The sequence below is a fragment of the Narcine bancroftii genome, chromosome 6 (genome assembly GCF_036971445.1).
Source record: "Narcine bancroftii isolate sNarBan1 chromosome 6, sNarBan1.hap1, whole genome shotgun sequence".
In the NCBI taxonomy this organism is placed as follows: domain Eukaryota; kingdom Metazoa; phylum Chordata; class Chondrichthyes; order Torpediniformes; family Narcinidae; genus Narcine; species Narcine bancroftii.
Genome location: NC_091474.1, coordinates 220,491,286 through 220,503,557, shown reverse-complemented (window position 1 = coordinate 220,503,557; position 12,272 = coordinate 220,491,286). Strand labels below are relative to the sequence as shown.

Below are 12,272 nucleotides of genomic sequence, written 5' to 3'. Positions count from 1 at the left end.
CCTCCAGTCTGAGAAGCAGTCATCCACCACTACTCTGGCTTCTCCCTTTCAGCCATAGTCAAATTCAGTTCACTACTTCACCATGAATACTTAGCATCTGAACCTTCGTAACCTCCCATGCAGGACTTAGTAAAAGGCCTTACTAAAATCCATGTAGACAACATCCACAGTCTTGTCTTCATCAACTTTCCTGGCAACCGCCTCGAAAAACTCTAAATTGGTTAAATTGCATGGTGGGTGGGGCGGGGGAGGAAAGCACCAATACTCTCTCCATATAATTCTAATTTTCACTGGAAGGGAAGTGAACTTTTCCCAGAAAAAGTTCTCATCATTGAAGTCTTTATTACTCTTAATCTGCCTGTTGGCAGGACTGACCATTTACTTGATACGACATTCTGTTAGCTCAGTTTAAAAGCTCAAAAATATGCTTAAAGTACAACATCCACAATGACCCCTGTAAAGTTCTGACCCATCCAGTGGAGAAGGAACCACAAATAAAAGGCAGAAAGAGCACAGCATCTCAAAAACTGAGACACCTCCGAGCCATTGAAACCTGAATTGAAATATGTCATCCTTAAAGAGCTAGACACAGTATCCAAGAACATTTTAAATCATAAGATTTGAAGCTGCAAATAAATTTTCTTTTTTATATTCCTTTGTTTGGTATCTTTATCAAGCAGAGAAAATGTTTTCTCTATTCACCCAGCTCCCCACCCCCTACCCTTCTCCTATCAAAGAACTATCCATAGAACATCATAGTACAGTACATCCTCTTTAGCCCATGATGTTGTACCAATCTACATAAACCTACTCAATAAACTAAGCCTTCACCTCACACCTATAACCCTCCATTTTTATTGCATCTATGTGCCTGTCTAAGATTATTTTAAATGTCCCAATTGTACCAACCTCCAGCACCACCCCTGGCAATATATTCCAGGCACCCACTACTCTCTATGTATAAAAACAAACTTGTCCCTGACACCTCCCCTAAACTTTCTTCCTTTCACCATGTACCTAATACCTCTTACCTAATACCTCTTACCTGTTAACCTGTGCTCCTTCCTGCCTCTCCCTCCTCCCCCCCCATCTTTTTATTCAGGCATCAACCTGTTTTTCCTTATTCCTGGCGAAGAGGTTAGGCCTGCAGTGTTGGTTACCTTTTACTTCCAATGTCTCACCCGCTGAGTTGCACTTGAAATCTCATTGTTGTGTGATTCCTCGATAAGAACTCATAAAATCTATTAAGTTTAGTAATGTGAGATGCAAAAAAAAATTTGAATGTAGTTGTAACGTATACAGGTATTTGGTCTTCTTATGGTCGGAACCACAATTTGCATGAAGTAAAACGTAATCCAAAAATTGAGCGACACACATTTGTAGGGGCGAACCAGTCCCACTTATCACACGTGATCAGCAGGGCAGCCGCAGCAAAGATGGCGTCATACTACCTTCTCTTCCGTGCGAGCATGATTGCATCATCTTGCTGCAAGTGCCCGAACTTGTCGGGGTGGCACCGGCGTCAGGCTTAAAGGTAGCAGCAGGGAATTCAAAGTAAAGCAGTTGTGTTACTCAAACTCTCAGCCTGTTGTCTCAGTCTCTTCACTGCTCTTGCGCACAACCTGCTACACTGGTGACCCTGACAAGTCTCCATGTCCTGAAGACTCAACACAAGGAAACCTGCAACCATAGGCGCCATTGAGTTGAAGCTGCCAATATTCTGGATGAACAGGCTCCACACTTGGTTTGACCAAGCGGAGGCCCAGTTCCAGATCAAATAAATAACCTCCGATTCAATGAGATACCTCTACGTAGTCAGCTCGCTCAACAGGAAGCCACCTCACAGGTCGATTACCTCATCCAGTCACTGCCAGAGTAAGGTAAATACATGGCTCTTAAAATCTTTCTCATTAGCATATACGGCTTCTCATGATGTGAGAGAGCTGCCAGGCTCCCTCACTTGGACTGTCTAGGCAATAGGACCCCATTTGCCCTCATGGACAAAATGCTCACACTGGCAGAGGGCACAAGCCCTACCTCATGTTCAAGCAGACATTCCTTGAGCAAATGCCCAAAGACATCAGACTCTTATTGGCCAACGCGGATTTCAGTGACCCACGGAAGTTTGCGGCACAAGTGGACATTCTCTAATGCTCAAAGCACGTAGACTCAGTCATCTACGTTACTCGGCTGCCGCCGAGAACAACACCCAAGTCCACTCCACCTGGAAATAGTCAGACCCTTGCCAGACTCCCAGGGTCACGCTACCTGCTCACAGTGGTGGGCAGGATCACTCGTTGGCCAGAGGCTATACCCATTCCAGACACCTCCACCTATACGTGCACCAGGAGTTTCCTCTCTGCCAGGGTCTCCTGTTTTGGTGTCCTAGCAGACATAACAACTGGCTGAGGAGCGCAATTCACCTCTGCCCTGTGGACCGAGTCCTCCAAGCTCCTGGGCACCCAATGTCATCACGCCACAGCCAACCATCCCCAGGCCAACTAGCTGGTTGAGTGCTTCCGTCACTGCTTCCATCACCACTTCAAATCAACGCTGATGGCATGGTTCGAGAAGACTAACTGAGTAGATGAACTGCCCTGGGTTCTCCTGGGGGTACGCACAGCACCTAAGGACGACCTCAGAGCCTCCTCTGCTGAACTAGTGTATGGAGAAACCCTTGCTGTCCCAGGCCAGTTCCTTCCTCTCGCACCCAATCAAGCCACTGACTCCGCAGTCGTCCTCAAGAGGTTGCAAGACAAACTAGGCTCCCTGGCACCACCGCTGCTGTCGCGACATGGTCAGCCACTTTGCAACTACCCCTCTGATTTTTTTTTTCTCCTGTGAAGTATGTATTCATGCGAAGGGGCGCACACAGGCCTCCCCTTCAGTGTCCATGTGACAGACCCTACAAAGGTGCTGCAAATAAACACATCTGCTTTTACACTCAACTTTAGGGGCAAGGAGGAATTATTCACACTGGACCAGTTGAAACCAGCCCACCTGGACTTGTCCCAACCAGTACAGGTCCCCCCCTCGATGCATCGTAAGAACATCAGTGCCGGTTGGGGGGGGGTGGGGGGGGAGGGGGGGTGGGTGTTTGTGTGGTGTCAAACTGGCCCCACTTGTCACATGCAGTCAGTAGGGCAGCTGCAGCAAAGATGGCGTCGCAGGACTGTCTCTTCTGGTCCAGGCCAGAAGGGCACATGCGCACTTGTGTCGTAGTGATGCAAGAGCCGGGGGGGCAGGACTGGAGACGCGCTTAAAGGCTGCAGTGTGGAATTCAAAGTAAAACAGTTGTGTTACTCAAGCTCTCAGCCTGTTGCCTCAATCTTTTTGCTGTGCTTGCGCACAACCTGCTACAATAGATTATAAAAGTATACCACCTGTTGCCAATCATTTTAACTCCTACAACCATTCCGACAACAAACTATGATTTGTTGTTCCCCTCATTTATTGCCAGGGTGTGGCCAAACATAAAGTTACAGAACAACACATCATATTCCTCCTGGAGAGGCTTAAACTTAAAAGTATGAACAATAATTTTCCTAATTTTAGGTGAATCCCAGCTCCATCTGGTTCTGCTGTTTCCATCTTTCTTTACCTACTCCTGTACTTATTTTTCCCACTCTCTCGCTTTTTTCCCCCTCCTCCAAATAGTCTCTCCCTTTAACTGTTTCTCTATCTTTCACATCTTCTGTCCTATCAGACCTGGCCCTCCCCAACCTCTTTCCCCCTTTATGAACGACTTTCAACCCCTTTCCACTAGTCTTGATAAGGGGACCAGACCTGAAACGCTAACTGACTATCTCTACCCATGGATACTTCTTACCTGCTGAGTTCCTCCAGCAATATATTGTCTGTATTATGGAAGTATGTTGGTCTCTGTTTTGCATTTTAATTACTATTAAAGTTTAAGGCAGAGTTCTATAATAACATTTCATTTCTGTACAGATCTTCTATCCAAGCAAAGATGGGACTCTAATTCCCATGTTTATTGTCCACAAGAAAGGAATAAAACTTGACAAGTCTCATCCTGCATTTCTTTATGGATATGGAGGCTTTAATATATCACTTACACCAAGTTACAGGTATGTTATGATTCATTTTGTAGATACAAGCAGGACTCCTTTGCATTAATCACTGAGTCAAGAAAACTGGCAAGAAATGTGATTGAAGGCAATGGAGAGTGATCCCTTTTAGTGTATTGCTGCTGTAGTGGAGGTGCAATAGATTTGGCAGGACTATGAAGAGAAATATTCATGGATCTCAGTCAGTGAAGAGGTGGAGACTTTTAAATTAAAAACCTCGATGAAGCCATCAAATTATTATTTACTTGTTTTTTCTCCTCTCCCTCCCTCGATTATTTACTTGTTAAGTGTTATGATTGTGAATTGTATTTTGATTTTTTTCTGTTTCTACATTATGAAACCACTTTAGATATTACATTCAAATCCCACAGGCAATGATAATTGGACAATGTTTTATTTTCCATAAATTTTAGGCAATTTTAAAAAATTAAATCCATATAATTCTGACTTATCTTATTCGTTATTTTTGTATTGGCCTTCATGACATCTAATTTTTCATTCAATCTTTATCCATTAGTTAATTTCTAATTTGATGTTTCAGTTTGCAAAGTTGCAAAGAAAAGTTGATATTTTTCCTTCCAAACTTAAAATTATGAATATAAGAAGTACATATGATATGCAAACCTTCTAATATACCATGGTGAATTCACAGTGCAAAAGTAATCCCTTGTGCTGTTGGAAGTGGATGATGGAGTAAAGCTCTTTTAAGCCCAGTACAAAGGAATATAAATCTAGGAAATTCAGAGATGATGTCAGTGACCCTTCACAAAACATCGTGGAATTTTACAGGAAACTCATTTGACAGATAAAGAACATTTGAAACTTAAGCGGGACTGGGTTGGACAAGTCTTCTATTCATTTAATTCAAAGGTAAAAGGAGTTGCGGTTTTGGTACATAAGAATTTACCGTTTCAATTGCAAGACGAGGAGAAAAATGGAGGAAGACTACTTAAGTTGAATTGTATGATCTCTAATGAAGCCTGGACTTTGATTGATGTTTATGTTCCAAATGTTGAAGACACTGCTTTTATTACAGAAATATCTTTATTATTGGGACAAGCTAATTCCAATGTGATGATTGGGGGGGATTTAAATATGGTATTAGAACCGTTATTGGATAAGTATCCAAAGGTAATTAAGAAATCTAAGATGGCGATACATATGGCTAATATGATGAAAGATTTGAATTTAGATGATATTTGGCGTAGATTTAATCCTACACAGAAAGACTTTTCTTTTTATTCTTCTCGACACAATTCTTTTTCAAGACTTGATTATTTTTTCATTTCGGCACATTTACAGGATAAGGTTATATCTGTGGATTATAAGACAAGGTTAGTCTCGGACCATTCATTGTTATTACTGGAATATCAAAGTTCTCAAGTTACACAACATACTTTAAGATGGAGATTTAATACTATGTTACTACAAAAGCCAGAATTTATTGTTTATTTGAGAAAACAAATTGAAGATTTCATTGCTAATAATGTTCACTCTGTTTCTGATCAGTTTGTTTTGTGGGACGCAATAAAAGCTTTTTTACGAGGTCAAATTATCAGTTATGCATCCAAACTGAAGAAAGAGAGAGTTAGAGAAACTGAGGATTTGGAGAAGAAAGTAACAATCTGTGAAAAAGAATTTCAAAAGAAAGCTACTGAATTCCAAAAGATCCAATTAACTAATTTAAAGTTGAAGTATCATAAGTTACAGTCCTATCGATTTATGAATGGGTTGAGAAAGCTCATAAAGTATTAGCTTGGCAATTAAAAAAAGAACAGTTATCTAGGATTATACCAGCTATTAGAAATAAATCGGGTATTACTTTTAGTCAAAAATTTTACAAAAAACTTTATTTGACTGAATGTAAAGAGATAAAAGAAGATGCAATAGACTCTTTTTTGAAAAATATTAATTTACCACAGTTATCTCAAGAAGACAGACAAGAGTTAGATAAACCTTTTACGGATAGTGAAATTGAAATGGCTATAAAAGATATGCCAAATGGAAAAGCGCCTGGTGGAGATGGTTTTTCTATTGAGTTTTACAAGACTTTTTATGTTGATATATCTTCCTTATTTAAGAATGTAATACAACAACTTTATGATACTTTTCAATTATCTGAGTCCTGTTCTAATGCTATAATTACAGTTATACCAAAAAAAATAAAGATCCCTTACATGTAGCTTCTTACCGTCCTATATCTTTGTTAAATATAGACTATAAAATAGTGGCTAAAGTTATGGCTAATAGGTTGGCTCAGTATTTACCAAAGATAATACATCGTGATCAAACAGTTTTTATAAAAAATAGGTATGCTTCGGATAATATTCTACGATTAATTACTTTGATAAATAGATCTAAATCTCAGAAGAATTATCCAATGGTGGTTTCATTGGATGCAGAAAAGGCATTCGATAGAGTAGAATGGAAGTTTTTATTTAAAGTACTTGAAAAGTTTTCGTTTGGTCTCTCATTTATTGGTATGATTAGGGCTCTGTATAATGGTCCGAAAGCTAGAGTTGTTACTAATGGTTTGCTTTCAGAATCCTTTAATTTAACAAGATCTACTAGACAAGGATGTCCATTACCACCCGCCTTGTTTGCTTTAGTTATTGAACCTCTAGCACAATTAATACGTCAGAATGATAGTATCAAAGGTATGAGAGTCTTGAATGAAGATTATAAAATAAATTTATTTGCGGATGACGTTTTGCTGTATTTGGTGGATCCTGATGTTTCTCTGCCAGCACTTCAAGATTCCTTAGAGATTTATGGTCAATTATCTGGTTATAAGGTTAATTGGACTAAAAGTGAAATTTTATCAATTAGTAAAGATGATTATTCAATGTTTAGAAATATTACGAATTTGAAGTGGACGAAACAAATTAAATATTTGGGAATTAATGTTAATACTGACTACCAAAATTTATATTCACTTAATTATCTTCCTTTAATGAAGAAGATTAAAGCAGATTTAGTTAAATGGAAAGATTTACCTTTGGGTTTATTAGGAAGAATTAATACTATAAAAATGAATATTTTTCCTCGTATACAATATTTATTTCAATCAATTCCTTGTTGTCTACAAAAAAGATTTTTTAAGGATTTATATTAAGTAATTAGGGATTTTTTGTGGAAAGGAAAATTTCCTAGGGTGGCGTTGAAAAAATTGATGTGGGATTTTCAATTTGGAGGGTTACGGCTACCTAACTTTCAATTTTATTATGAAGCAGCTCAATTTAGATTTCTTAGCGCATTAATGGCCACACAAGATACGCCTAGTTGGGCACAGATAGAATTGGAAATTATTTCTGAAAAATTTTTGAATGAATTTTTATTTCGATGGAATAAAAATTTGTTACGAATTTATGATGTACCAATATTGAAACATTTAATGAATTTATGGACAAGTAAATTACATAAAATGGGATTGAAAAATAAGTGGTCGGGAAGATTACCATTATATAATAATCAACTTGTTCCTTTCACGGTATCTAATACTATTTTGAAACAATGGGAGGAGAAAGGAATACATAATTTATCTGACTGTTTTTTAGAAGGTCATTTTTGTTCTTTTGTAGAATTGCAAAAGAGATTTGATATAAGTAGTTATTCTATATTTCTGTATTATCAGTTAAGATCTTTTGTAAAACAGGTATGCGGTCGTCAAATGAATTTACTGTCTGAAACTGATTTTGAGAAATATGTGCTCTCATTTCCAAAAAAGGGTTATATATCAGGTTTGTATCGTATTTTGTTGGAAAGTGAAAGTAAAATAGATTGGGATAAAGATAAAATGAAATGGTAAAAAGATTTAAGTTTAACAATAACTGAAGAAGATTGGTCTGAAATCTGCCGTAATAGTGTTCGAAAATTGATTATTGCTAGATTGGCGATGATTAATTATAGTTTTATACATCAATTATATTTAACACCCGAAAAATTTAAAAAATTTGGTTTTAGTAAGTCAGATCTTTGTTTTCGTTGTGATCAGGTTTCTGGTACTTTTTTTACATGCTGTTTGGTTGTGTGATCGGTTACAACAATTTTGGAAAGGTATTCAATCTGTATTTCATAATCTATATTATCTTCATATTGTATTAGACCCTGATATATTTTTATTAGGGAATTTGCAACCGTTAATTGATTTAGAATTAGATAATTACCAGATCTCTTTTATTTACTTAGCGCTGGCAGTGGCCAAGAAATGTATAGCGATTACTTGGAAGAATAGAAATGTATTGTCTTTAGATAGGTGGTATTCAGAGATGAAGTTTTGTTTGGTTATGGAAAGAATATCTTTTTCTATACAAGATAAGATGTCTTTTTATGAGTTAAAGTCGACCCCATTTATTGATTATATACAATTTAAATAAGTTTGAATTAATCATTTTTTTTCTTTTTTTTAATTTTTTTTATTATTAGTTGGGTTTTTTTCGTTTAAGTTCTTTTTGTGTTTGTTTTTTCATATATATTCTTATATAATAAAAAATTTTTGGATTAATAATTAATACTTAATATTTTTTTGTTTTTTATATATATCGATTTTATTTTTAAGATATATATTTTTTATTTTTTTTATTATACTAATAGTATTAATTCTTCACTCTTTATCGTGGGGGGTGGGGTTTAGGGGTTAAAAATAGTTTTTTTTAGTCTTAGTTTTTAGTTGTTAGGGGAGATGCTGAGATTGGTATTGTATTAACTATGTTACTTTATACTTGTATTACTTTATTTTGTATTTTTTCTGTACGTGAATTACTTACTTTCTTCCTATGTTAAAATGAATAAATAAAGTTTCGGAGAAAAAAAAACATCGTGGAAGAAAAATCTGGAACACTCTCACAATTAACGCAATGCTACAGCAGCAACGGTCAGGACCTTGGTTCGAACCCTGCGCTACCTGTAAAGAGTTTGTACGTTCTCCCAGTGTCTCTGTGGGTTTTCCCCAGGAGCTCCAATTTCCTCTGTCTATACATACTGGGAGGTGTAGGTTAATTGGGGGTAAATTGGGCGGCATGGACTTGAGGGCTGAAATGGCCTATGTTTTTTTTTAAATGGCTAAATGAAAATTTCAAAATTGATCTGATTTTTGTTAAGTATGGTTTATGGAACTAGAGCAGGTAAATAAATTTAGAGTGTCAGCAGTGTCCTAATTAATGACGCCTGAGGGCCTGAATACCTAGCCTTTACATAGTCATTGATTCCAAGATGTTCTTAACCTGAATATGATAAAAATGTAAAATTTTACAGAGCAGAAGCAGTCCATCCAACAATCTACTTTAAAAATCTATTAATTTAGTAGTAATATTTCCTCACATACTTCAAAAATGGTTTCAATTTTTCACTAACTCCCAAGTTACTTCATCTCAGCCTCTCTGCTCTATCTATATTTGTCTCTCTCTTGCATTTTGATCCCAATAAATATATCTATCCATTTTGTTTAAATCGCCCTTGAGTTAATACATTCCACCATCTCACTTCCAATTCAAGAAATGTCTCCCAAATTCCTCATCAGATTGCTTAAGGTTGCACACAGAAGCATTCATGGAAGGAAATAAAGGAAGAGATGACATTTTAGGTTGAGTCCTTAGATCGGACTTATTGACTCCAGGTGTTTTGGGATACCTTTTGTTTCATTCAATTAAAATGTATTTGTTCAGATAATGCTATAAATATTGTGTGTCTGATTGTCAGGCAGTAAACTGTATTGTGCACTTCTGAAAATTATCACTGATATTTTGAATTTTTGAAAGTTCATGCAGAAGATGCATGAAATTGATTTAAAATAGTCTAGCTTGTGATCAAGCTGTGGAGCCTTTGTGATATTTATACTTTTTATTGTATTTGAGCATGTTCATTGACAAAGTTCATCTCTATTACCCTGATGATTAATTTAATTGCAGAAGAATTCAACCTTCCGTCATTTCTTGTATATTGTGCACTAAGTAAATATCCAAAGCAAGACTACACCTGTAATTGTCTCTAATGTCAATGTCATTAGTTGGTTTTAGAAGCACCCCAAGGGGTATAGAAGATTTTTCTACTTTGTACAGTTTTTAAAAATCCCTCCTTGCCCCCTCATAGTTAAAAGAGAAAAGCATTGTAGGAAGCCAAATGACAAAAATGTTAAAAAAGATTCACATCTAGTCCCACAGAGGTTGAAGCTGGTTGCTAAAATATGCACCATGATAAATTTGCAGAGCAAAAGGTGAAAGAGAGAGGTTATATTTTGTCCTTCAGCATTTTGATTGTTGATTTGCAACAGTACAATTTGCTGCAAGAGCCAATGTCGCTAAGAATTTGTTTAAAAAAAAAGAAATTCCCCAGAGAGGAGTCATCTTTATAGAACATATGATCAAGCACACCATCCCAGTAATTAACTCAGAGTGCTACCTAAGGTAATCTGTGCAGAATGGGCATAATTATATTACTTAAATTTGTGAAATTTGTTTTTGTTTCAGTATTTAAGGAAGCATAATTGATTACGTTTAAATGTAGATCACGATATGACATGAAAGGAGAGATTGACCTTGAATATCATTTTAAGCAGAACTTGCTTTGAGACTAACTATACAATATCTTCATGAATAAATATATTACTCGATGCGTTGAGGTAAATGTGAATATCATCCTCATTGTCTTTTCCTGAACTTTGTGTTTATCTTGTATTTTCAAAATATTGTCTGAGTTAGTTGTTCTACAAATTTAAATTTTATAGTCCAAGTTTCTGCAACCTTCCCTTAAAAGAAGGTTTACCATTCCCCAATGGTAAATCTCCTCTGCATCCTTTTGAAAGCTTCCACGTCATTCTTATAATGAGGTAACCACTATTGAACTCAGCACTCCAAAAGTGTACTAACCAAAGAGCTTCAACAATACCTCATAGAAACATAGAAGATAGGAGCAGGAGTAGGTCATTCGAGCCTGCTCCGCCATTCAACGAGATCATGGCTGATCTTAATGTTCAGTACCCCGTCCCCGCCTTCTCTCCGTAACCTTTAATACCCTTATACTGAAGAAATAGATCTAATTCCCTCTTAAATAGATTTAATGAACCTGCCTCTACTGCCCTCTTGGCAATGAATTCCACAGATTCACCACCCTCTGGGTCAAGAAATTCCTCCTCATCTCAGTCCTAAATGGTTTGCCTATTATCCTCAAACCATGGCCCCGGGTTCTGGATTTTCCCATCATTGGAAACATCCCATCTGCATCCATTCTGTCCAGTCCTGCCAGAATATTATAGGTCTCTATGAGATCCCCTCTCAATCTTCTAAACTCCAGCGAGTACAATCCCAATTTGCGCAATCTTTCCTCATAAGTCATTCCTGCCATTCCAGGAATCGCCTCTGCACTCCCTCCATTGCAAGAACATCCTTCCTTAGATAAGGTGACCAAAACTGCACACAATACTCCAGGTGGGGTCTCACCAAGGCCCTGTACAGCTGCAGTAAGGTATCCTTGTTCCTATACTCAAACCCTCTTGATGTGAAGGCCAACATACCATTTGCCTTTTTAACCGCCTGCTGTACCTGCATGCTCGCCTTCAGAGACTGGTGTACAAGTACCCCTAGGTCTCTCTGCACTTCCCCATCTCTTAATCTATTACCATTCAAATAGTAATCTGCCCTCCGGTTTGTATTACCAAAGTGGATAACCTCACATTTATCCACATTGTAGTGCATTTGCCATGGATCTGCCCAGTCCCTCAATTTATCCAAATCACACTGGAGCTTCCTGACCCCCTCTTCTGTGCACACAACCCCTCCTAGTTTAGTGTCATCTGCAAATTTGGAGATATTACATCCAATCCCCTCATCCAGATCATTAATGTAAATTGTGAACAGCTGGGCTCATGACCTTTCTTCCCAGCCGACAGCCTGCACGGCAGGAAACAGCAAACATTGGCGGGAACGCCGGTGACATCACTTGCACCAACAATAGTGGGAAAATGGCCCAGTGGTGGGATCCTGGGCCTATATAAACAAGGGCACAGAGAGCAATAGAAGCTGTCTTGAAAACAGTCACAGTAAGTGTGTGTTGTTCTTCCATTCTCTGCTGTAGCACTTGCTACATTGGTAACCCTGATTGGTCCAAACATTTATTTGGACCCGAAAGTAACTGATCAGTCAACGCAGTTTCCTTGAAGCTGCCAATATTCTGGACATCGCAGCCACTGGT

At 37.7% G+C, this 12,272-nt stretch overlaps 1 protein-coding gene across 1 annotated transcript in view; it reads left to right on the top strand.

The window, feature by feature from the left end:
* LOC138737042 (prolyl endopeptidase-like) overlaps positions 1-12,272 on the top strand; it is a gene marked incomplete at its 5' end in the record, with an annotated part of 185,595 nt that overhangs the window by 123,675 nt on the left and 49,648 nt on the right. The window contains one exon of the mRNA XM_069887466.1: positions 3,952-4,088. Within this exon, the coding sequence (XP_069743567.1) occupies positions 3,952-4,088 (137 nt within the window). The remainder of the gene's footprint in view (positions 1-3,951; positions 4,089-12,272) is intronic.